Here is a 24834-nt window from a genome sequence, read left to right on the forward strand (position 1 = left end):
GCGGACATTGATGGTTCTCCTTCCTCCACTCCAGGTGGCACTACAACATCTTCTATGTCCTTCACCTGATGGAGAATGCCTTGCCCACAGCAATAACCAATCAGAGTGGGTGAGGACTGATATCTTTCTGGAAGGAAGTATTTTGAAGGAATCAGGAATAACCTGAGTCTCATGCCCAGTCCTCTTTCTCCCAGGAGAGCCCAGGTTCAGGTGACCCACGAACAGCAGCAGATCCTCAACCACGACATCCATAGAGACCACGTGGTCAAGATCATGGCCTTCGCAGGTACCGCCAGACCACTACTAACAACATCATGCCACAGCTGTGTTTTTACAGAAAACAAGTTAGATATAGAGTTGGTACTTTTGCTAGCATTTCCTGAATTGTTGCTAGAGGGCACCCTCTCCATGTCAGTTCAGCTCAGTCTGGTTCATCAGTTCAGGATGAGATTACTCTTTCTATATTGTGACAATTGCAGAGTAGTTCAAGTTGATACACACACACACACACACACACACACACACACGAATGGTCCACCCCACTTCACAAAAAAGCCCACATTGTGAGCTGTTGATTGTGCCCTATGTGTGAATGTTCCTGCTGTGATGTAGTGTAGGGGTTAAAGGTTGTTGTCTTCCAGGCACAGGGAAGACCACCACCTTGATTCGGTACGCCCAGCAGAGGCCACACCACCACTTCCTCTACATGGCCTTCAACAAGTCTGTGGCTTCCCAGGCCCAGCGCTGTTTCCCCAGCAACGTGGACTGCAGGACGGTCCACTCCATGGCCTTTGGGGCCGTCGGAAAGAGGTCTGCTTATCTGTCGATCTAGAACAGTTTCTTTCCGTATGTCTTGTTGTTGTCAGTCTTTCAGTAAAGCCGTTCAATCAGTCACCCAGTCTCCTCTCTCTCCCAGGTACCAGGAGCTAAAGAAGTTGTCTAGTAACGTGAAGCCCTTCTCTGTGGCCTGGGTGCTGCCTAAGGGCAGCGGGGGCTTTGTCAACGCCAAGGTGGTCACCCTGACCCTCAATGCCTACATGGCCTCGGCCGACACACACATCACCCCCAACCACGTCCCAAACACGTACAAAAACACACATGGCAAAATGACCGTGCCTGACTGCAATGCAAAAAGGGTAAGTGTTATACCCAAATCCACAAACACCTCTTCTCCCAAAGAAACATCCCCCACACACACATTCACACTCCAGAACACAAACTTCTCCTCCGTTTTGGTCCGATAATCACACAAACATGCCACACACCGGTCATCTCCACAATTGAACAAACTGGCCTTTATTTTTCAGATGTTTGCGAGGGATGCCCAGAGGATCTGGGACAAAATGGTTGCCTTAGAAGAGACCAGGGAGTACGCACACCACATGACCCACGATGGTAAGCCCAAAAACGATCTGTTTGCTTATTCACTCCATAATAATATGTCAGTGTCTTTGGATTGGGTCCTTACTGAATGTCTTTCAGGGTATCTGAAGCTGTGGCAGCTGCAGAGGCCAACTCTGGACAAGTATGATGTCATCTTTATAGACGAGGCACAGGACTGTACTCCAGGTACACGACTCAACTACACCACTGTACCACACCTGGACCAAACCTGGGTCTACATTACACCTGCACCAGGCACCACTCACCTGATAGCATGTCTGTTAGCAGGTCCGTGATAAGTGTGTGTATGTGTGTGTCTTAGCCATCATGGACATCATGCTACCTCAGCACTGTGGGAAGATCCTGGTGGGAGACCCTCATCAGCAGATATATACCTTCAGAGGAGCAGTCAATGCCCTGAACCTGGTGGAACACACACACCTCTACTACCTCACCCAGGTACACACACTTCTCCCTCACTCAGGTATATACTCACTACACAAAAGCTCAGTGTGTGTATTGAATAGGTATTCTTTCTCTTCTCAGAGCTTTCGGTTTGGTTCGGAGATTGCCTACATTGGAGCCACGATTCTCCAAGTGTGTAAGAAAGTGAAGAAGATTCTGGTTGGAGGAAAACAAGACGGTGAGTGAAGGAACACAGGACTCTGACAGTTAAAGGCCTGGTGCAGTCAAATCTGTTTTCCTGTGTTTTGTAACATATTGTACAACAAACAGCTGATATTTTACAGTTAACACTGTAAAAGTGACAATTTATTAAAGTCAGTGTTATTTCCTGGCCCACTATACTATGTTAACGTGGGTCGTACTGGGGTACGGATTTAAAAATTCCTCAATCTGCCGTTGGCACCCATTCAAATTATCCCCAAGGTTGCCTAGTCCAATCTTGTTAATTCTCTAAATTAAATGGCATGTCTGTTTTCTCATTAGCTGGGAATGTTGTTTGAAATGTCCAATGCAACATACTTTGGTGATAACGTTATCAACCTACTGCATAACCCCTTATAAAATATAAAAATGTTCTATTAGCATGCTAAAACTCATTAAAACAGACTGGTAGAAGAGCTAACATGGCTAGCCATCGCTAGCATTCACTGGTTGAAGTTTAAGTAAACCTTGATTGTAATGGAGTTGACACTTAGTAGCTAGTTTATTAGGTACACCCATCTAGTACCTGGTCGGACCCCCCTTTACATCCAGAACGACCTGAATTCTCTGGGGAGTGGAAACATTGCTCACTTGGTATCAAGGGACCTAACGTATGCAAGGAAAGCATTCCCCACACCATTATACCACCGCCACCAACCTGTACTGTTGATACCAGGCACTATGGGGCCATGGACACAAATCCTGACTCAGCCATCAGCATGACACAACAGGAACCTGGATTCGTCAGACCAGGTGATTTTATTTTATTTCTTCCCCCCACTCAATTGTCTACTGTTGGTGATTGCGTGCCCACTAAAGCCACTTCTTGTTTCTGAGATACTGGAACCGGAACGCCTGGCACCGACGATCATACCACGCTCAAAGTCTCTTAGGTCACTCGTTTTGCAGATTCTATTCTCTGAATTCCACAATGACTTGTCTGCCTGTTTTATGTAGCAATCCAAGGACACTAATCTCACTGTCTGTAGGAGTGAACCATTTTTGTGAACGAAGTGGTGTACCTAATAAACTGGCCAAAGAGTATATGATTCACAACATTTGGACAGGAGCTATAATCCAAATTTAAACTATGTGTGTCCATATTGCTTGAATTCAGGCTTGGCTGCACAGCTTTGAATGGGGAAAGATTGCTACTGTGATTTTTGTTGATAATGTCACTTTCCCGGGTGGAGTTTCGGCTTGCCTGGTAACATCACCAGGCCGTATACATTAATATAATAACAAATAGAGTTCCAAACCTCTCGGCTAATAACAGCTACTTTCAGATTAAATATCCCTCCCATTAGACCACTCTGCTCGGGGGATTGATCCACTCTGTGGTTAATGTACCGCTTTGGTGCCCTTCCATCCCAACTCAGACAGCAACATTCCTGCTTGAAAAATAGTTATTTGCTTAAAAGGTATGTTTCTTTGTGACCATTTTAATGTAAAACTATGACAGTAAAGAACTTAATTGTTACCCAGAAATTATATATAAGAACGGCTGCACTGGGCCTTTTGAAGGTTAACTCAGCAAAATTACGTTGCGTTTAGCAAGTTGAATGACTTCGCTAACACCTTCACACAGCATTTTCACATGGGTTCAATTTTTGCTCTTAGAGCGGGTAGGTATGGGACCAAAACAAAGGAGTTTATCCTCACGCTTTAACGCTCTTAGTTGTCACTGAAAGTGACCCACTATGTTGTTTACTTTGTCCACCTACTTCATATTTCTAGGTCTAAAGTAGATTTTCTGAATTGTGTAAACATGCCGGTAAAATATCCATGGTGTTCCATGACGACTATGCTCTTATTTGTTTATTTGGTTCTGATTAGATCAGTTTGTTGTAAAGGGAAGATTGCAGAATTAGGTTGCTATTCAACATTCTGATTTGTTTCATCCTTCAAATAAAGTCCCAATACGACATCACTTTACATTTCTATTTTGGGAGAATTGTATATTTTACTTCACCGAAGATATGTCGGAAAAGTGACCTAAAGGGGAGCACTACACGAGGGGTGAAGCCACTGTCCACATAAGACGGTGAAGACCGACATCATATCGATGAGTAATACAAAATTAAAACAAAAAAACTTGGTCACTAAGCTAAACATTTTTTTGTCACTTATACAGGGGTGGCAGGTAGCCTAGTGGTTAGTGTTGGGCAAGTAACCGAAAAGTTGTTGGATCGAATCCCCCAGCTGACAAGGTAAAAAAAATGTTGTTCTGCCTCTAAACAAGGCACTGTTCCCCGGTAGGCCGTCATTGTAAATTTGTTCTTAACTTGCCTTGTTATAAATAAAGGTTGAATTTAAATAAAAAATAAATACAGCTCGTAAGCTTTTAGCATATCTCATTCTACAGTACTCAACCCTGATTTACCCCAACCAGCAGCCTTGAAACACATAACTTATAAGCAGTTCAGCACATCAGTATTTCTCCTACTGTTAAACAAAATCAAGATAAACCTTCACCGTCACAGTAGATATTGAACGTCTTTAACCAAACCGGCTAAAACTCTTGTTGGCAGATGGTAGCTATAGCTATCCACATGCTAACCTGAGTGCTACCACTAGCCACCGTCAATCTAGATATAATGGCTAACACAAACATTAGCTACCATGAAATCCTGCAGGTAATATCGTGAAATAAAGGTCGGGCAGTTCAACAAAATTAGAGGCATACCTTGAAATAAACAATTACATTAATCAGATTGTTTTTTGACAATTTTTTTCCCCTGTTTAACGTGCAGTATTCTGTTGGAGTTGTAGCTTGCTTGCGAGAGAACGTTAGCGAGCTTATTCCATCTCCAAACACATGCTATATATGTGTAAGTGGGCCAGTTTGTTTTTTGCATGGCCTGGTGCCCTTAGCTGGCTGGCATTGTTTTTTTTTATCACTCTTCCACTGTTGGTAGCAATCGTTTAGGGGGAAATAGAGCCCCGCATTTGACTGAAGCACCAGGTGTTCCCCTGGCCCAGTCTGCCCGCCTTAACCTCACGAGCCGGTTTCTTCCCATCTTCTCGCATTTTGACCAAAACTGCATGCCGGTAAACAGCGGTTGTATTTCACCACCACCAGGCTGTTCCATTCGTGACATCAAAGATGCATATATTGTTGGTATGAGTTTTGGATCAATGTAATTCAAATGGAGAAAATTGTGTGTGTGTGTGTGTGTGTGTGTGTGTGTGTGTGTGTGTGTGTGTGTGTATTGTAATGACCGGACTAGATCATAAAGGTACAATTGTCCAGAAGAGGCTGAGTTTACGAATTTACATTTTATTAACCCAACTTTACACAGGCTACTGTTTGGCCGTAGCCCACGCCAAATAAATGAAAGACCCCACAAACCAACCGTGACCAACTTGGCGCATCTGCCTTTTTCCTTAGGGGGCTGTAGACCCAGACCAGCTCCCATCATAGTTCCTCTTCTGCCTCTAACTGCATTCACCAGCTGCTCTCTGGCGAAGGTGTGGGCTGTCTCCAGGCGGTCCTGGAGTCTTTGGGCATACTCCGGCCTATCCAGGAGCCGACCAAACGCCATCTCCGCAGGGGTGTGGATCTCTCTCCCCAGCATGAGGAGGGCAGTAGGTGGAGTCTTGGACAGCGGAGCGGCATGCCATGAGGACCATAGGCAGGTGCTTGTCTCAGTCACGCTGGTGTTTGGCAGAGACGATGGCCAGCTGCTGTCCAAGCGTTTTGTTGAAGCGCTCCACAAGGTCATCACTTTGAGGATGGAGAGGAGTAGTGCGGGTCTTGTGCATACCCAGCCTCTCACATGGTGACGAACACACGGGACTTAACGTTTCTGCCTTGGTCGCTGTGGATGGACTCTGCAGCTCCAAACCTGCTGATCATCCCCGCGGTCAGGGTGTCGACGATGGTCTCTGCCTCCTGGTCAGGCAGAGCATAAGCCTCGGGCCATTTTGTAAAATAGTTCATGGCCGTGAGCACCCAGCGGTTTCCACTGTCTGTGGTGGGGAACGGCCCAACTACATCCACTCCCACCCTCTCCATGGGAGCCGCCACCGGGAGCTGTTGGAGCTGAGCATGAGAGCGGCCTGGGGGGCCCTTCCTCGCTGTGCAGTTGTCACAGTGGCGCAAAAGTCCTCCACATCCCTCTTGTGCTGCCCCCAGTAAAAGCCCTGACGGAGGCGGCAGAGTGTTTTTGTGACCCCATAGGGTCCAGTCCCCACCCCCCCCATGAGTACTCTGGAGCACAGCCTCCCACAATAATTTTGGGACCACCACCTGCCACCTCTTCTCTCCCGTAGCTGACTCCATTCCATGCCTGCTGTAGCACGCCATCTCAAACTTTGACCACAACTCTGGTCGCTGTCACCTCTTCCCATGGTGGCCTCACCTGCGCCTCTACCCACGTAGGTTTGTGTCCCGTCCCTGCTGCTGCTGCCCCCATTCAGCCACGTTGACAGTCTGCAGCTCACAGCAGACAGGCCCGCTCGCCCGACACAGTGGCACAGACTCCCTCCTCTGCACACAGCGCTCTCTCCCGTCCCTCCTCTCTGCTCACGGTGGTGGCAGACATCTGCAGTACAGGGCCAACGGGATATAGCGTTGGAGTGGCATGCCCCTGCCCTGTACACCACACGGCTGAAGCTCCTCCAACCAGCGAGCCACCTGCCCCTCTGGCTCTCTGAAAGACATGAGCCACTGGAGAGCAGAGTGGTCAGTCCTTACAGTAAAGGGCTGGCCACCCAGATAGTACTTGAAGTGTTTGACGGAAGGCACAACAGCAAGGAGCTCCCCCGGATGACACAGTAGCGGAGCTCATGTTTGTCAAATGTTTTGCTGAAGTACGCCACCACTCTGTCCCCCACCTGGGCCAGCACCCCACCCATGCCCACGTTGCTCGTGTCTGTGTCCAGGATATAAAGGGCAAAGTGAGGTCAGGGGGGGTGAGCACGGGGGCCTCGATCAGTGCACGTTTGAGGGTGTTAAAGGCATCGTCACACTCCACTGTCCAAGTGAAGGCCTTGTCCTTCGGCAGCAGGCGGTTCAGGGGAGCAGCGACGATTGAGAAGCTCTGTACAAACCTCCTGTAGTACGAGGCAAGGCCCAGGAGGCTCTTCAGCTGACGCTGGTCAGTGAGGGTTGGCCAGTCTCGGACAGCCCCCAACCTGTCATCCATGGTGCTGATCCCCTCCTTCCCCACTCGGTGGCCCAAGAACGACACCTCTCTCCTCATGAATTAACTTCTCAGGGTGGAGCTTCAGACCTGCGGCAGCCACCCGCTCCAGCACGTGCTGTAGCTCCCCCAGGGCTGACTGGATGAAGCTGCCATGGGCCAGGATGTCATTGAGGTATACCAGACACTGCTGTTGGGGGAAGCCATCCAGCACCCTGTCCATCAAACGCTCAAAAGTAGCTGGAGCGTTGCACAGGACTTTGAACTGCCAGTGTCCTCTCTTACTGGAGAACGCAGTTTTGGCTCTGGCCTCTGGGGAGAGGGGAACCTGCCAGTAGCCACTGCGGAGGTCTTGTAAGGAGAACCAGGAAGACCCCCTAACCAGGTCCAGCGACTCATCGATACGTGGTATGGGGTATGAGTCCTTCCTGGTTACCTCATTCAGCCGCCTGTAGTCCGCACAGAACTTAAGCTTGCCCCCCGTCTTAGGAACCATGACGACTGGCGCCGCCCAGGGGCTGTCTGAGGGCTCGATGAAGTATGCCCGCTGCATCTCCAACACAGCCTTGTCTGCCGCCTCCTGGCGTGCCAGCGGGATATGGCGGGGACGCGTCTTGATGGGTCGAGCATCACGTGTGTCGATCTCATGCCGCCCCAGATGAGTCTGACCCACCTCTTCCTCACTTCCTCAGTGCAAAGCTGTCTCTGAATTGAAACAGCAACTGCCACAACCGTTTCTGCTGCTCGGGGTCAAGACAAACACAGTTCCTCCCCCATATCTCCCTCACTGCAGACAGTGTCCTCTCCTCTCCCATCTGGGGTAGCTGGGCTGGTGCTGCCCGGGCTCATGGAGGGATGTGTCGTGGAGGTAGCTGGGGGAATGTAACACACAGATGTGGGTGGGGTGGGGGGGGACAAGCCATGAGTGTCTGCTGTTTAACTGTTGGAGTAAAGGGTTTGTTGGGTTGAGTGAATGTGACATTAGGGGCTGCCATGGTGACTGCCGCCCCTCCCTGGAAGCTCAGTGTGCCCCCATTTAGGTCTAACCCCAGGATACAAGGGTCCTGCACAGCCGCCACCCACACAGGATAACGCACAGACCTGCCCCCTACTGTCAGTCATTATTTCCTTCCCTTTCATGGGTGCCAGCTCACCTGTGACTGTGCGGAGCTGCACAGTTGTGGGTTCACACGGAGTCCAACCTGGCATAATATCCGGCCTCACCAGGGTTACTGTGGACCCAGTGACCACTAGGGCAGCCCCCCCCCCCACAGTGACAGGCACATGATCAAAAGTCCCCAACACAGGTCCGGCCCACCACAACAAGCTCCATCAGCTTGCCCTCGTCTGCTTCTGGGGGAAGTGGAGCCTTGCTTCCCAGTCTGTGCCGGCGGGCTCCTCCTGAAGATGATGGTGGTTGGGACAGAAAGCCAGGGGTCCGCACTACCTGGTCTATGCGGACCCCGTGCCGTTTCCCTGAGCTCTGGGGGACATGTGGCAAACCTGGCACAGATGGCCTGGCTGGTTACAACCGCAGCAGACCCTGGGACCAGGGCGTGTGTTTCGTGCCGCCTGTAGTGACACAGCACTAATGAGTTCTGTAATTTCAGCCACCCATACAGGCTTTTCCGGCTCTGGGCTGCTCTGCCCCCCAGCCCACACCAGCTCCCTGTCCAAGGTTATCTGCAATGACTCAGGACGAGCCAGCTGGTCCTGTGCTAGCTCGCTCTGAACGGAGGGGGGCATGTGAGCATATGCCCGCCGAGAGAGGCTCTCAATGTCATTAGCTAACACCCGTAGAGATTCTCCAAGCTGCCTGCGTCTATTACTCAGTTCGGGGCGCAGCAGCCCGGGCTGTACATACTGTCCATAGCCCCTCAGTGCTCCCACTAAAGCACCATAATCAGGTATTTCCTCGTGGCTAATCAATATCAAACAGGCCAGAGCTTCATCCGTGAGGCATAAAGCCAACTGCAGTGCCCTATCCTCATTCGACCACCCCCTAAAATGAGCTAACAGTTCAAACTGAGCATGAAAAGCTTCCCAATCCGCCTTACCGGAATACTTCAGGGTCTTAACTGATACGGATGCAACCGGGAACTGGGCGCCGCCATGTTTGTTTGTTTACATCCTGAGCCCCAGATTCCTTTTCCCGCTGCGTCGACGTCACCCCCTAGTCCGCCCACCAGAATCCGCGTGAAGCAGTCAACAAAGCCCTCATGCCCGCTTCAGCCGCCATCACTCTAACGTCCTCCCTCAAGCGGCCTCTGGGCTCCGGACGCCCTTGCGACCTCCTAGGCCAGATCCTCCGACATCCATGCACACGCCGTAATCGTCCCCTACCTCCACCTTCACTTTCGGATTCCCTCCAAGCATTTTCAACCCCCGTTCTCACCTATGGTAGCTAGCCACAGAAGTCAGCTAGCTAGCTGGCTAACTTTTATCACGTTTTTACTTCTGACCCCAATGTAATGACCGGACTAGATCATAAAGGAACAATTGTCCAGACAGAGGATTGAGTTTACGAATTGACGGTTTATTAACCCAACTTTACACAGGCTACTGTTCAGTTTATTTGTCACGTGCGCCGAATACAACAGGTGTAGTAGACCTTATAGTGAAATGCTTATTTACAGGCTCTAACCAATGGTGTGAAAAAAAGGTGTGTAGGTAAGTAAAGAAATAAAACCGTAAAAAGACATTTGAAAAAAAGAGTAGCAAGGCTATATACAGACACCTGTTAGTCAGGCTTATTGAGGTAGTATGTACATGTAGGTATCGTTAAAGTGACTATGCATATATGAACAGAGAGTAGCAGAAGCGTAAAAAGAGGGGTTGGCGGGTGGTGGGACACAATGCAGATTGTCCGGTTAGCCAATGTGCAGGAGCACTGGTTGGTCGGTCCAATTTCGGTAGTATGTTCATGAATGTATAGTTAAAGTGACTATGCATATAAGATAAACAGAGAGTAGAGAGAACAGTCTATGACAGGGGTGGCTGGGGTCCGTGTCAATTTTAAGGGCCTTCCTCTGACACCGCCTGGTGTAGAGGTCCTGGATGGCAGGCAGCTGGGCCGTACGCACTACCCTCAGGACCCATGCCAAATCTTTTTAGTTTCCTGAGGGGGAATAGGCTTTGTCGTGCCCTCTTCACGACTGTCTTGGTGTGTTTGGACCATTCTAGTTTGTTAGTGATGTGGACACCAAGGAATTTGAAGCTCTCAACCTGCTCCACTACAGCCCCGTCGATGAGAATGGGGACGTGCTCGGTGCTCCATTTCCTGTAGTCCACAATCATCTCCTTAGTCTTGATTACGTTGAGGGATAGGTTGTTATTCTGACACCACCCGGACAGGTCTCTGACCTCCCCCTATAGGCTGTCTTGTCGGTGATCAAACTTAAGCAGCAAACTTAATGATGGTGTTGGAGTCATGCCTGAACAGGGAGTACAGGAGGGGACAGAGCATGCACCCCTGGGGAGCTCCAGTGTTGAGGATCAGCGTGGCAGGTGTGTTGCTACCTACCCTCACCAACTGGGGGTGGCCTGTCAGGAAGTCAAGGATCCAGTTGCAGTTACTGTTTGGCCGTAGCCCACGCCAAATAAATGAAAGATACTCCACAAACCAACCGTGACCTTCTTTTGTGAAGCCCAGATGTAAGAGAGGAAGAACAATGGCCAAACCTGGTCTTAGCCTTACTACTTGCAAAAAGAATTAAAGAAGTTCTGGATGCAATCATTGATGAAACACAGTCTGGCTTCATGAGGAACAGACATATTTCTCACAAAGTCAGAGTAGTATTAGACGTACTTGACTACTCAGACCTAATAACCGAGGATAGCTTCATAATATTTTTATAAAGCATTTGACACAGTAGAGCATAAGTTCCTCTTCCACTCCTTTGAGAGACTTGGCTTTGGATTTTTTCTGTAAGGCTGTTAAAACACTGCAAATGGTAACAGCACTATCAAATTGAAATATGACACCTCACCTAGATTTGAGTTAGGACAACCTTGCCTAATTCCTCTCTATCTCTCCTTAACTGTTTTTATTAATCACCCAACTTCTTGCAAATTCTTTAAATAAGAGTCCTGTACAAAGTATTTCCATAGCTGGTAAAGAAATTATTATAAGCCAGCTGGCTGACGATACTACACTTTATCTGAAAGATGCTAACCAAATTCCCATATCGATCAATGTGATACAATCCTTTTCCAAAGCGTCTGGTCTATATCTTAACATGAATAAATGTGAACTCATGGCTGTCAAAATTGTGTGACCCCTTCATATTATGGTATTCCAGTAAAAGAAGAACTTACATATTTAGGCATAACCATTACAAAGGATCAGAAGTCTAGAGGCTTACAAAATTTTAACCCTCTTATTAAAAATCCCCAGTAGAAGCTAAATCAATGGCTACAGAGGGACTTATCTTTAAAAGGGCTGAAGGCTGAAGGTATCTCTAGACCAGTGGTTCTTAACCTTGTTGGAGGTACTGAACCCCACCAGTTTCATATGCGCATTCACCGAACCCTTCTTAACTGGAAAAATAAAATATGATTTTTTTTCAAATTCAAAACATAGGTATATATTTTACTGGTGCACAAAATGAACCGTGCATCAACATCACTGTGTTCAAAGAACAAAATCATCAAAACATGATTTTCACACAAAAACAAAAACATAATAATGAATATTTACTGCAAATCAGTGTGACTTCTGCTGTTGCCTTTCAGAGACCAGTTCAGAAATGCACAGCTTCACCTTGGCAAGTGCCACTCTCATGTCATTTTCGCAACAGTCTGTTCCTTCTTTGTTTTAATGTCCAGCATCCTCAAAAAGGACTATCTTGTAGGGAAGTATCCGTCGAGAGACTTTGCAAGCTCATCTAAGTGCGTGGCAATTGCTTGTTTCAGTTCCGCGGGTACAGAAATGTCTCCGATTCCAAATACATCTACGATCTTACTTACACAGTTGTCCAGCAGGGGAAAGTTTGCGAAGTTATCGTTCTCTGTTCATCGTTTCCATAACGGTAGCTTTTTTTAAAAAGCCTTCAGGTTTTCCTCCGCTTAGATCATGTTGACACCACCGCCCTGCATCTATTGATTGAGATGATTGAGAGCTGCGACGATATCAGCCATGTACGCTAAAATGAGAATGAACTCAGAATTTTTGAAGCAAACTGCATGTCAATGTTGGTGCTCTTGCAAAAACAGGGCTAATTCCACACGCACGGCAAAAACGCGATTCAGCACCTGTCCCCGGGATAACCACCGAACGTTAGAATGGTACAGAAGTACATCGAATTCAGAGCCCATTTCTTTACACAGCTCACTGAAGATGCGGTGCCTCAGAGCACTAGTTCGCACATAGTTCACGCATTCCACTACAATTTTTAATACTTCTGCCAGTTTTGGAGGCAAGGTTTTTGTTGCCAACGCATGCCTGTTTAGAATACAATGCGTAACAATGATGTGTGGTGCATCGGCTTTCAGTAGCGCACCAAAACCAGACTTTCTTCCCAGCATGACTGGAGCTCCGTCCGATCAAACTGCAGAAACCATATCCCACGAAAGATTTGTCTTTGAAGAAGTCATCCACAACTTTCTTCACATCGGCTGCCTTAGTTGTTGTTGTAAGAGGTTTACAAAATAAAACATATTTTATCACGCCGTCTTTTACATAGCGCACGAATACAGCAAGCTGGCTTAGATTGGAAACGTCTGTGGTCTCGTCGAGTTGAAGGCTGAATTTTGCCTGGCTTGAAATCAGATCTGCAACTACTTGAGCCAAGATGTCTTTGCTCATGTCCTCTATTCTATCGCTGATGGTGTCATTTGAAAGAGGAATTTGGGATAACTTAACTTCAGCCTCTTTTCCCAGCATGATATTCGCCATATTCAACACAGCTGGTTTTATGAGTGGTTCACCAATGATTTGTGTGGTTTCCCCTGCTTTGCGATCAGGTAAGCAACTTCGTAAGATGCTGTGAGGATCGGTTTGTTGATGGGTACAAAGCCGAGAACAGGGAGAGTAGCCTTTTCATCGAATCTGGCTTTCTTCTCCTTGAATTCAGAGAGCGTTGTGTTCTTGTATTTTCCATCTCCATGCAGCTTAAGGAAGTGTTCTCTTAGTTTTGCCGGTGCTAGACTAGAATTGCTCAACTTGGCAATGCAAATCATACAGTTAGGACGCTGACTCCCATCACGTTCCGTTATACACGTGAATCCATATTGTACATATTCCTCCGGCCACTTTCTTTTTTGCTCGACATAGTAAGTATGAAGGGATTCAAATATTAAGAAAGAAATCACAAGACGTACCATCACGACAGTCAAAAGTCGACGACTGAGCGCACCAAATTCCCTGCAGCACAGATGGGCCAAGCGATGTAGCGTGATCACCTGCAGCCAATGATTGCCAAGCGGGGCGTGTCATCACAAATCATATGAGTCGGATGTGTGTCTTGACCTCCGCCGAACCCCTGAGACTGACTCACCGAACCCCTGGGGTTCGATCGAACCCAGGTTAAGAACCACCGCTCTAGACTAACATATGGCGCTCTATCTTTATATCTTGACAGTAAAATAAGCAAGGAGATAGACCAGATGCTTTTCAACTTTCTGTGGAGAAGCCGTACACATTACATTAGGAAAACTGTTGTAATGAACAATTATGAGAATGGTGGGCTGAATTTTTCTGGACTTTACTACCTTAAATAATACTTTTTAAGATCCAACTGGATAAAATAATTCACAAGAAGACCCGCTTCTATCTGGAATTTTATTCCTCTTGTCTTCTCTACTCATGTTGTTTGAAGATGAAACGTGGCCGGGTCTTTCAGCATGACAATGATCCCAAACACACCGCCCGGGCAACGAAGGAGTGGCTTCGTAAGAAGCATTTCAAGGTCCTGGAGTGGCCTAGCCAGTCTCCAGATCTCAACCCCATAGAAAATCTTTGGAGGGAGTTGAAAGTCTGTGTTGCCCAGCAACAGCCCCAAAACATCACTGCTCTAGAGGAGATCTGCATGGAGGAATGGGCCAAAATACCAGCAACAGTGTGTGAAAACCGTGTGAAGACTTACAGAAAATGTTTGACCTCTGTCATTGTCAACAAAGGGTATATAACAAAGTATTGAGAAACTTTTGTTATTGACCAAATACTTATTTTCCACCATAATTTGCAAATAAATTCATTAAAAATCCTAATGTGATTCCTAATTCTCATTTTGTCTGTCATAGTTGAAGTGTACCTATGATGAAAATGACAGGCCTCATCTTTTTAAGTGGGAGAACTTGCACAATTGGTGGCTGACTAAATACTTTTTTGCCCCACTGTATACTTGTTACCTCATGTACTTTCTATATTGATTTGTTGTTAATAACAATAAAAATTAACATACAGCTGCTGTGCGGTTCGTGTATGCATATATATATTACGTTTTTTGCATAAAGACCGTTTTGGGTGGAATATCATCAATCTACGTTGTTAGATTTGTGGAAATATATAGTGCAACCTGCTCTTTAATGTGCATGTCTGTCTGTCCATCCACAGGCTGTGTGTGGGGTAAGGCTGTGGACTCACTGCGTCCCCTGACTACAGGTTTGAGTCCTGGCCGGGGTAAGTTAGCAGTGCTGTCTCGCTCTAACGTCTCCGTGTTCGACCAAGCAGTCAGACTCACCGATGCCAACCCCCGCTGTAGGCTGCACATCGTAGGGGTGAGTGTCCATACACGCCCCCCACACACACACACACACACACACACACACACACACACACACACACACACACACACACACACGTGTTTGGGTCTTGTGTAAGACATGTATTTTCCACTCCAGGGGGTGGAGAATTTTGGCCTGAAAAGAATCATGGACATTTGGGTTCTGATGCAGCCAGAAAACAACCGCTCTCGAGGTGAGTGGCGCAACACACTGCCCCTTGCCTCAGTTCTGCAATTCTAATACAAGTGAATTACTATGTTGTACTTATGTGACGTCTGTTTTTGGTAAGACAGTATCCTGCCTTGGCTCTCTCAATGCTCATTGTTTTATTGGTAGGGTCTTTTGTGTCAATAGGTTTAGCTCTACTCTGCAGTGTAACGAGCTCTCTCCTTTTTTAAACATGCTCCCTTCTCCTTCTCTCCCTGTTCTCTAGGCATCAAGGACAGCTTCATCCGTAAGTTCACCCAGCAGAGTCTGGGGGGCTACTTTGGACTGAAGAGTTACGCTAAAAAAACAGAGGACCGTGAGTTGGAGGGCAAACTCTCCATGGTGGAGAAATACAACAGCCGCATCCCTGAGCTGGTGGAACGTCTCTACGGCTGCACAGAGAGAGAGGCCCAACACGCAGGTACACACACAGTTACATACTGTACACACACACTGTACAGACACACCTGCACACACTCACCACTACAGACACAGAGTTATGAATTGCTGTATTAGAGTCTGATCTTTCTCATTCGTATCAACCTTCCCCTGCTGTCTCTCTTTTATCTCTTAGATTTTATCCTGGGGACAGTCCATAAGTCAAAGGGTCTGGAGTTTGACACGGTGGTGATCACTGATGACTTTGCTAAGGTCCCCTGTGCCGCCCACAACTTACCTAGACTTTCCAGCTGCTCAGGAGGTGTGTGTGTGTGTGCAATCATAAGAAAACCATATCCAAATACCAACTCTTATCTAAGGCCAATGACTGTTTGCATTGGTCTACGGTCTACGCCAAATCAGAACATTGGTTAATGTATTTTAAGACATTTAGACATTTAAGTCATTTAGCAGACGCTCTTATCCAGAGCGACTTATGTATGTTAGTGGCTGACTCCACTGTTTTCTCCCTCGTCCTCTAGGTGACGTCCCAGACGATGAGTGGAACCTGCTGTATGTGGCGGTGACTCGGGCCAAGAGCTCTCTGGTCATCACCAAGAACATCACCAACATCCTCACACTGGCTGGGGTGAGAGCACTGATCACAGGAGGCTGGTGAGTGGACGACGGCTCATAATAATGGCTGGAATGGTATTAAACACATGGAAACCATGTTTGATTCCATTCAGGCCATTATTATGAGTCGTCTTCCCCTCAGCAACCTCCTCTGGCACTGACCCCCTCCACTACACTCATCCCTCTTCACTTCTCTCTCTCTATTCTTCTACTCCACCCCCACTGCCCCCCCATGATCCTCTCCATCACTTCTCTAACACTCCTTCGCTCTACTTAACTCTCTCCTATTCCCAGTCTTTCTTTCTGTCTTTTATGTCTGTTATTTCTCAAGCACCTTCTCAGAGAAATGTACAAGCTGTTCATTGAAGCAGGATGTTGTGGTAATGTAATTCTGAGAAAGCCTCATACCTCTTTGGGTGACATTTATGTGACGCAAATGAGCACGTAACTGTGCAAGTGAATGTGTTCCAATTGAATTTGTGTTCTGAGAAAGCCTCCTCCCATAGGCTGGTGGTAACTCCTCCCATGGTTAACCCTTTAACTTCCTGTTGTTCCCCAGGAGTACTTCCTGAGGACAGAGTTGACCAGCGCCCTGCTGACCGAGGGACAGCCCCCATGCTGCTCCGTGCGGGAGTGTCATAACCACATCATGCCTGTCTGGCCCCTCGCCATGTGCAAGCTGCCACTCCAATACGTAAGGCCCCACTTCCTCCTCCCTACCACCATACCACATTCCGATGTGCAATGTCTCTCAACCAGACCTGATCATTTCAGACAGGTGTGGGTGCAGAAGTTCTAAAAGGATGGCCCACATTCCACCAACAGCTAACCAGTCAGACCTGTTAGCCAACTGTAGCAGTTGTAGTTGATGGTGAATTCCTGTTCATTCACAAAGTTTGTGTATCAGGTTTGAAGGTAAGACCCAGATGCAAACTGTGTCGAAGTGACACTGTCTATTACAGCACAGGGCAGGTAAACGACAGGTCAAGGCAGGCAGGGGTCGATAGCCAGCGTAGTGTGGGAAAGGTACAAGACTTCAGGAGTCGGGTCAGGCACAGGTCGGTAATCCAGAGTTGAGGCAAAGGTGCAGGCAGAATGGTCAGGCAGGCGGGCTCAGATGGGTCAGGCAAGGGTCAAAACCAGGAGGGCGAGAAAAAGAGACTGGGGAAAAGCAGGAGATGAGACAAATGCTGGTGAACTTGACAAACAAGACGAAAAGAGAACACAGGTACACAGGGGATTATGGGAAAGATGGAAACAGGAGACAAAGGGCTGTGAGACATGGGTTTAACTCTGGACACATGAAAGGTGGGATGTATATGAAGGGTACTGGGCAACAGAAGACAAACAGCAGATGCGCTAATAATTTTGGAGATGGGAAATGGCCCTATAAACCGGGGGGAGAGTTTGCGGGATTCAACCCGGAGGGGCAGATCCCGGGTGGATAGCCATACCTGAGACGATAAACCGGGGAGCCGTGGTCCAATGGTGATCTGCTTGTGGTCGATAACTGGAGGTGGTCTTGAGGGCCGACCGGGCTCTCTTCCAGGTACGACGATCGTGGTGGACTAACATCTGGGCAGAGGGAATGATGATCTCTTCCTCCTTCTTTGGGAAAAGCGGGGGCTGATTCCAGGGAAAAGTGTTTCGGGTGTATTCGACCCACCCCAGCTGCTGGCTCCAGGAGGTGGGGTTGGGGGAGACCAGGCAGCGTATAGTAGTCTCCAGATCCTGGTTGGCTCGCTCCGTCTGGCTGTTGGACTGGGGGTGGAATCCGGAGGACAGGCTGGCCAATGACCCAGAAAGCCTTAACGAGCTGAGGGCCCCGGTCAGAGACCATGTCGACCGGTAGTCCATGGATCCGGAAGATGTGCTGCACCATGAGCTGTGCCTTCTCCTTGGCAGAGGGTAGTTTAGGGAGAGGAATGAAGTGGGTGGCTTTTGAAAACCGATCCACCACAGTCAGGATGGCGCTGATGCCATCAGATTGGGGATGACCAATGACAAAGTCCAGGGAGATCAGGGACGTGAGGGACAGGCAGAGGTTGGAGGAGACCAGCCGGAGCTTGTCGGAGTCTTGTTTTGTGCACCGTGCAAGCAGCGACAAATGCGGAGACTTCGGGGACCATGGTGGACCACCAAAAGCCAGGGTCCGGCAGGAGCCCGGGTGGCAAGCAAGAACATCTGGTTATCTGGGGCCAATCCACCACCGGTCACCTTCCCGGAATCCATCTGGACACACCCAGCGGAGATGATGTGCCCCAGAATGGAACCCTCACTTCTCTGCCTTAACAAACAGCTGGTACTCGAGGAGGCGTTGAAGAACTTGTCGGACGTGGAGCACATGTTTTTGGGGGGAGCGGGAGAAGATGAGGATGTCATCAATGTAGACGAAGACTAACCGGTTCGGGGTGCTAGAGAGCGTGCTATGGAGTAGACGTGCTTTGCTAGAGCTCCGCACCATTTTGAAACAAATTAGTATTTATCTTAACCTCTCACGACCTATATCTTCAAACAAATATGACAAAGGGAAAAGGCACCAGAAAAGGGAGTGCAAAACAAGAAGACGAACCGGTTCAACATGTCGCGGAGAACATAATTTACCTGAGCCTGGAACACAGCAGGGGTGTTGGTGTGGCCAAATGGCATGACCAAATACTCGTAGTGGCCGATGGCTGTGTTGCTGGTAGTCTTCCACTCATCCCCCTCCCGTATCCGCACAAGGTGGTAGGCATTCCTTAGATTCAGCTTGGAAAACATGGTGGCACCCTGGAGCGGCTCGAAGGCTGAGGAGATGAGTGGTAGCGGTTCTTCACCGTTATGTCATTGAGTCCCCGGTAGTCGATGCACGGGCGCAGGGTCTTGTCCTTCTCCACAAAGAAGATCCCTGTCCCGGAGGGAGAGGACGAAGGACACAATAAATCCCGCAGCTAGGAAGTCTCCAATGTAGGCGTCCATACCGTTGGTCTCCGGTCACGACAGTGAGTACAGTCGTCCCTGGGGCGGAGTAGTACTAGGGAATAGGTCAATCCCGTAGTTAAATGCAGCGGAAGCAAAGTGGCCCGGGCCTTGTTGAACACCTCCCGAAGGGCCTGGTACTCCGCGGGATTGGCAGAGAGGTCCGGGGCACCGTCCGAGCCCCCAGAAAAACATCCCGTGGCAAGTTGCGCTGATTTTAGACACTGGGCGTGGCAGAACCGGCTCCAGCCCATGATGGCACCAGTCGACCAGTTCATGAGGGGATTGTATCACTGGAGCCAAGAGAATCCCAATACCGCAGGAATCTTTGGAGACTTGATAAGCAGGAATTGAATAGTCTCGCTGTGATTCCCTGATACAAACGAAGGTTGATGGGAGTGGTAATATGAGTGACCCAGCCTATAGCGTGCCCGACCAGCGCTCTAACATCCATGGGAATGTTGAGGGGCTGAATGGGGATGTTCAACTCGGAAGCTAGGGTAGCGTCCAAAAACCTTTCATTGGCCCCAGATTCAATGAGGTCCAGGACTGGTTTCCCCACAGCAGAATGGCATTAACAAGGTGGTGAGCAAGGGAAGCAAGAAAGTTATCTATATGGCCAACCAGAGTACTCGCTCCTACCAGTGTGCCTGGTCTTTTTAAAGGACATGAGGACACAAAATGACCAAGTGTCTTGCAATATAGACAATTATTCGTGTTGATCCTGTATTGCCGTTCCTCAGGCGATACCCCAGCTCTACCTAGTTGCATAGGATGGGAAGCGGTCACTCAGCCGTCCTCTGCGACTTTCGGGGAAGGTCGGGAAGCCTCAGGTTCTTTCTGCAACGGAATCGGCGGGGACTTCCGGGATAACTCAGAGGCAAATTGAAATCCCTGGACGTGCGAGTGAAGTTGAATTTCCTCTCCCTCGGTCATTCCCATAGTCGCCAATCGATTCGTATGGTCAAAATGATGAGGGAATCAACATCCGTAGGTAACTTCTGAGCTGCAAGTTCGTCCTTGACCACCTCCGAGACGACGTGCAGGAACATATTGAACAGTTCTTCCTAGTTCCAAGCACTCTCCGCTGCCAACGTTCGGAAATCCACCACATAGTCTGCCACACTGCGGGAGTCCTGCGCAGCTTCTCTCCCAGAGAATGGGTCTTCAAAAACCTTCTTCACCTCTCCTGTGAACTCCTCCAGACTAACGCATATGGCCGGCTGTTGTTCCCATACAGCAGTAGCCCAGGTAAGAGCCCTCCAAGGCATCAGCGTAATAGGCTATCTTGGAGCGATCCGAGGGGAAGGAGGAGGGCTGAAGTTTGAAAATGAGGGCACACTGAGCTAGAAACGTCTGACAGGTGCTCGGCTCTCCATTGAAGCGTTCCCGGGGGAGGTAATCGGGGCTCCAGAGAAGGTGGAGTGACCGATGAGATGGCGCTGCTAGCAGCTGGGTTACTGAGGGTCTTTGGGGTTACCACCGTGGTAGGCTGCCTCCCAAACAACCCGCGGAATTGCTCCAGTAAAATGTCCAATGCCCGGTCATGGCATTCAAGCAACGTTTGAACCCCATCCATAAGGCCTCGAAGCAGTTCCACGTGCCTCCCACTGGTGGCTCCTTGGGAGGAGATGGCGTCGCGCAGCTGGCCCAGGTCTGCTGCTTCAGTCAGTGTCAGTGCCAGTTCGTACAGGTTTGAAGGTAAGACCCAGATGCAGACTGTGTTGAAGTAACAATTTTAATTACAGCAACAGGGCAGGCAAACAACATGTTAAGGCATGCAGGGGTTTGATTAGCAGAGTAGTGGGGCAAAGGTAGAGGACGGCAGGCTCAGGGTCAGGCAAAGTGGTCAGCCAGCCGGGCTCAGAGACAGGACAAGCAAGGGTCAAAACCAGGAGGGTGAGAAAAAAGAGAGATTGGGGAAAAGCAGGAGCTGAGATGACAAATGCTGGTAGACTTAACAAGATGAACTGGCAACCGACAGAACACAGGTGTAAATACACTGGGGAAGATGGGCGACACCTGAAGGGGGGAGACGATCACAAAAACCGGTGAACCAGATCAGGGTGTGACATTGTGTGTGACTAACTTGACTCTCTGTGTGTTGTAGATGGATAGTGCAGACGATGGAGGTCCTATGTGTGGGGCGTGTGTGTTGCAGCGTGTCGGCCCCACGGCCAGTCTCCTAGCCTCCCCAGAACTGCTCAAGGTCCTGCCAGTGACCGAGGAGCGCCTGAACCTGCCCATCAACTACGCTTTGCTGATGGCTCTCTTCTGAGGGGACACGCTCACGTACACACGCAAACTCAACATGCTGCTTGAACTGTTCTGAAAACACACCCACACAACATGAGACATGGACCTCTCCACTGATGTTGTCTTGGGGGAAAAATCAGTCTGCGTAATAGGCATTTGAACTAGCCAATTATGGACCAGAAGGTAACAGTATGGGACAGAATTATTACTCAGCCAATCTCCTAACACCTAGAGACACTGACAACGTGGGACCCTTGATGATGATTGGCCAAGAGCTGCCCCCCATGATCTCTGTTAGTCTAAAGGTGTGTTCCTTGCTGATTTGGATATGTTTGGGGCAGAATGGCATTATTGTGAAATCGATATGTCTTGCTTTTTAGTGTGGTTATATTTTGCAGCAAAGAAAATGCACAACTTCAGTCCTGTCTTTAAATACGTGTTATTTTCTACTTTACTTTTTAAAATCTGTTTTATATGTGATGTCTTTTAAAATTATAACAAAAGAAAAATTTGTCTTCAGTTTGAGTACTGAGGTTAACAACATAAACATCATCATAAGTCATGTCCATTGTTTCCATGAAGACACAGTTGCCAATACTCTAATGGAAACGGTATAGACAAGTTTTTGTGGTTAATTTGGAATGCTATATAAAGTGCAAACTGCCATATGGGATGAGACCTGTGTCTGTGTTCAAAACCGCAATGTTTCATGTCTACATTTTCTTCTTGTGTTTGTATCAGATTGTACAACAGCTGATATTTTACAGTTAACACTTTTACAAGTGGCAATTCTTTAAAGTCTGTTATTTCCTGGCCCTCTATGTTAACATGGATCATACTGGGGTACAGATTTTAAAATTCCTCAATCTGCCATTGGCGCCCATTCAAATTATCCTTAAAGTTGCCTAGTCCAATCTTGTTAATTCTCTAAATTAAATGCCATGTTTTCTCATTAGCTGGGAATGTTGTTTGAAATGTCCAATGCAACATACTTTGGTGATATCCTTATCAACCTACTGCATAACCCCTTTTTAAAATATTTGCATGGCAAAGAGGGACTTTGCAATTAACTTCAGTTCATCTGATCACTCCTCATAACATTCTGGAGTATATGCAAATTACCATTATACAAACTGAGGCAGCAGACTTTGTGAAAATTAATATTTGTGTCATTCTCAACTTTTTGCCACAACTGTACATAAATATAATAACAGAGTTCCAAACCTCTCGGCTAATAACAGCTACTTTAAGATTAAATATCCCTCCCATTAGACCACTCCGCTCGGGGGATTGATCCACTCTGTGGTTAATGTACCGCTTTGGTGCCCTTCCATCCCAACTCAGACAGCAACATTCCTGCTTGAAAAATAGTTATTTGCTTAAAAGGTATGTTTCTTTGTGACCATTTTAATGTAAAACTGACAGTAAAGAACTTAATTGTTACCCAGAAATTATATATAAGAACGGCTGCACTGGGCCTTTTGAAGGTTAACTCGGCAAGCTCTCACACCTTCACACAACATCTTCACATGGGTTCAATTGTTGCTCTTAGAGCGGGTAGGTATGGGACCAAAACAAAGGAGTTTATCCTCACGCTTTATCGCTCTTAGTTGTCACTGAAAGTGACCCACTATGTTGTTTACTTTGTCCACCTACTTCATATTTCTAGGTCTAAAGTAGATTTTCTGAATTGTGTAAACATGCCGGTAAAATATCCATGGTGTTCCATGACGACTATGCTCTTATTTGTTTATTTGGTTCTGATTAGATCAGTTTGTTGTAAAGGGAAGATTGCAGAATTAGGTTGCTATTCAACATTCTGATTTGTTTCATCCTTCAAATAAAGTCCCAATACAAGTGGGCCAGTTTGTTTTGCATGGCCCGGTGCACTTAGTTGGCTAGTTTCATAATTTAAAAAAATCACTCTTCCACTGTTGGTAGGCATCGCAATTGTTTAGGGGGAAATAGAGCCCCGCATATGACTGAAGCACCAGGTGTTCCCCTGGCCCAGTCTGCCCGCCTTAACCTCACGAGCCGGTTTCTTCCCATCTTCTCGCATTTTGACCAAAACTGCATGCCGGTAAACAGCGGTTGTATTTCACCACCACCAGGCTGTTCTATTCGTGACATCAAAGATGCAATATTTTTGGTATGGGTTTTTAATCAATGTAATTCAAATGGAGAAAATATGTATTTTTTATTACGTTTTTGCATAAAGACTGTTTTTAGGTGGAATATCATCAATCTACTTTGTTAGATTTGTGGAAGTATATAGTGCAACCTGCCCTTTAATGTGCGTGTCTGTCCATCCACAGGCTGTGTGTACAAGTACACACACAGTTACATACTGTACACACACACACTGTACAGACACACATGCACACAGGTACATACTGCACACACATAGACACACACGCACACACACTCACCACTGTACAGACACAGAGTTATGAATTGCTGTATTTGTATTAGAGTCTGATCTTTCTCATTCATATCAACCTTCCCCTGCTGTCTCTCTTTTATTTCTTAGATTTTATCCTGGGGACAGTCCATAAGTCAAAGGGTCTGGGGTTTGACACGGTGGTGATCACTGATGACTTTGCTAAGGTCCCCTGTGCCGCCCACAACTTACCTAGACTTTCCAGCTGCTCAGGAGGTGTGTGTGTGTGTGCAATCATTAGAAAACCATATCCAAATACCAACTCTTATCTAAGGCCAATGACTGTTTGCATTGGTCTACGGTCTACGCCAAATCAGAACATTGGTTAATGTATGTTAGTGGCTGACTCCACTGTTTTCTCCCTCGTCCTCTAGGTGACGTCCCAGACGATGAGTGGAACCTGCTGTATGTGGCGGTGACTCGGGCCAAGAGCTCTCTGGTCATCACCAAGAACATCACCAACATCCTCACACTGGCTGGGGTGAGAGCACTGATCACTGGAGGCTGGTGAGTGGACGACGGCTCATAATAATGGCTGGAATGGTATTAAACACATGGAAACCATGTTTGATTCCATTCAGGCCATTATTATGAGTCGTCTTCCCCTCAGCAACCTCCTCTGGCACTGACCCCCTCCACTACACTCATCCCTCTTCACTTCTCTCTCTCTATTCTTCTACTCCACCCCCACTACCCCCCATGATCCTCTCCATCACTTCTCTAACACTCCTTCGCTCTACTTAACTCTCCTATTCCCAGTCTTTCTTTCTGTCTTTTATGTCTGTTATTTCTCAAGCACCTTCTCAGAGAAATGTACAGGCTGTTCATTGAAGCAGGATGTTGTGGTAATGTAATTCTGAGAAAGCCTCATTGCACGTAACTGTGCAAGTGAATGTGTTCCAATTGAATTTGTGTTGTGTGAAAGCCGCCTCCCATAGCCTGGTGGTCTTGTCTGTGTTGTTAGCCAACCCTCTGTGTGTATGGCTTGAGTGATTGGAGAGTAGGAAGCACTACAGTATGGGACCAAGGCTCAAAAAG

General features: G+C 47.6%; 1 protein-coding gene across 6 annotated transcripts in view; it reads left to right on the forward strand.

Annotated features, from left to right (window-relative positions):
• Positions 1 to 24834, forward strand: part of fbxo18 (F-box DNA helicase 1) — a 28125-nt gene that overhangs the window by 2225 nt on the left and 1066 nt on the right. For 2 of the 6 annotated variants that reach the window (XM_052460264.1, XM_052460265.1), the window contains exons 8-22: positions 35 to 109; positions 195 to 286; positions 642 to 810; positions 917 to 1136; positions 1308 to 1395; positions 1483 to 1569; positions 1706 to 1842; positions 1930 to 2026; positions 14752 to 14915; positions 15039 to 15114; positions 15355 to 15549; positions 15703 to 15828; positions 16049 to 16155; positions 16702 to 16836; positions 21211 to 22053. In XM_052460264.1, the coding sequence (XP_052316224.1) occupies positions 35 to 109; positions 195 to 286; positions 642 to 810; positions 917 to 1136; positions 1308 to 1395; positions 1483 to 1569; positions 1706 to 1842; positions 1930 to 2026; positions 14752 to 14915; positions 15039 to 15114; positions 15355 to 15549; positions 15703 to 15828; positions 16049 to 16155; positions 16702 to 16836; positions 21211 to 21378 (1936 nt within the window). In that variant the 3' untranslated portion in view covers positions 21379 to 22053. Of the gene's footprint in view, positions 1 to 34; positions 110 to 194; positions 287 to 641; positions 811 to 916; positions 1137 to 1307; positions 1396 to 1482; positions 1570 to 1705; positions 1843 to 1929; positions 2027 to 14751; positions 14916 to 15038; positions 15115 to 15354; positions 15550 to 15702; positions 15829 to 16048; positions 16156 to 16701; positions 16837 to 21210; positions 22054 to 23886; positions 24013 to 24170; positions 24304 to 24834 lie in introns of those variants that run through there. The other 4 variants (XM_052460268.1, XM_052460267.1, XM_052460266.1 and 1 more) reach the window with 4 other exon arrangements.

Source organism: Oncorhynchus keta, chromosome 13 (genome assembly GCF_023373465.1).
Source record: "Oncorhynchus keta strain PuntledgeMale-10-30-2019 chromosome 13, Oket_V2, whole genome shotgun sequence".
NCBI classification, from domain to species: domain Eukaryota; kingdom Metazoa; phylum Chordata; class Actinopteri; order Salmoniformes; family Salmonidae; genus Oncorhynchus; species Oncorhynchus keta.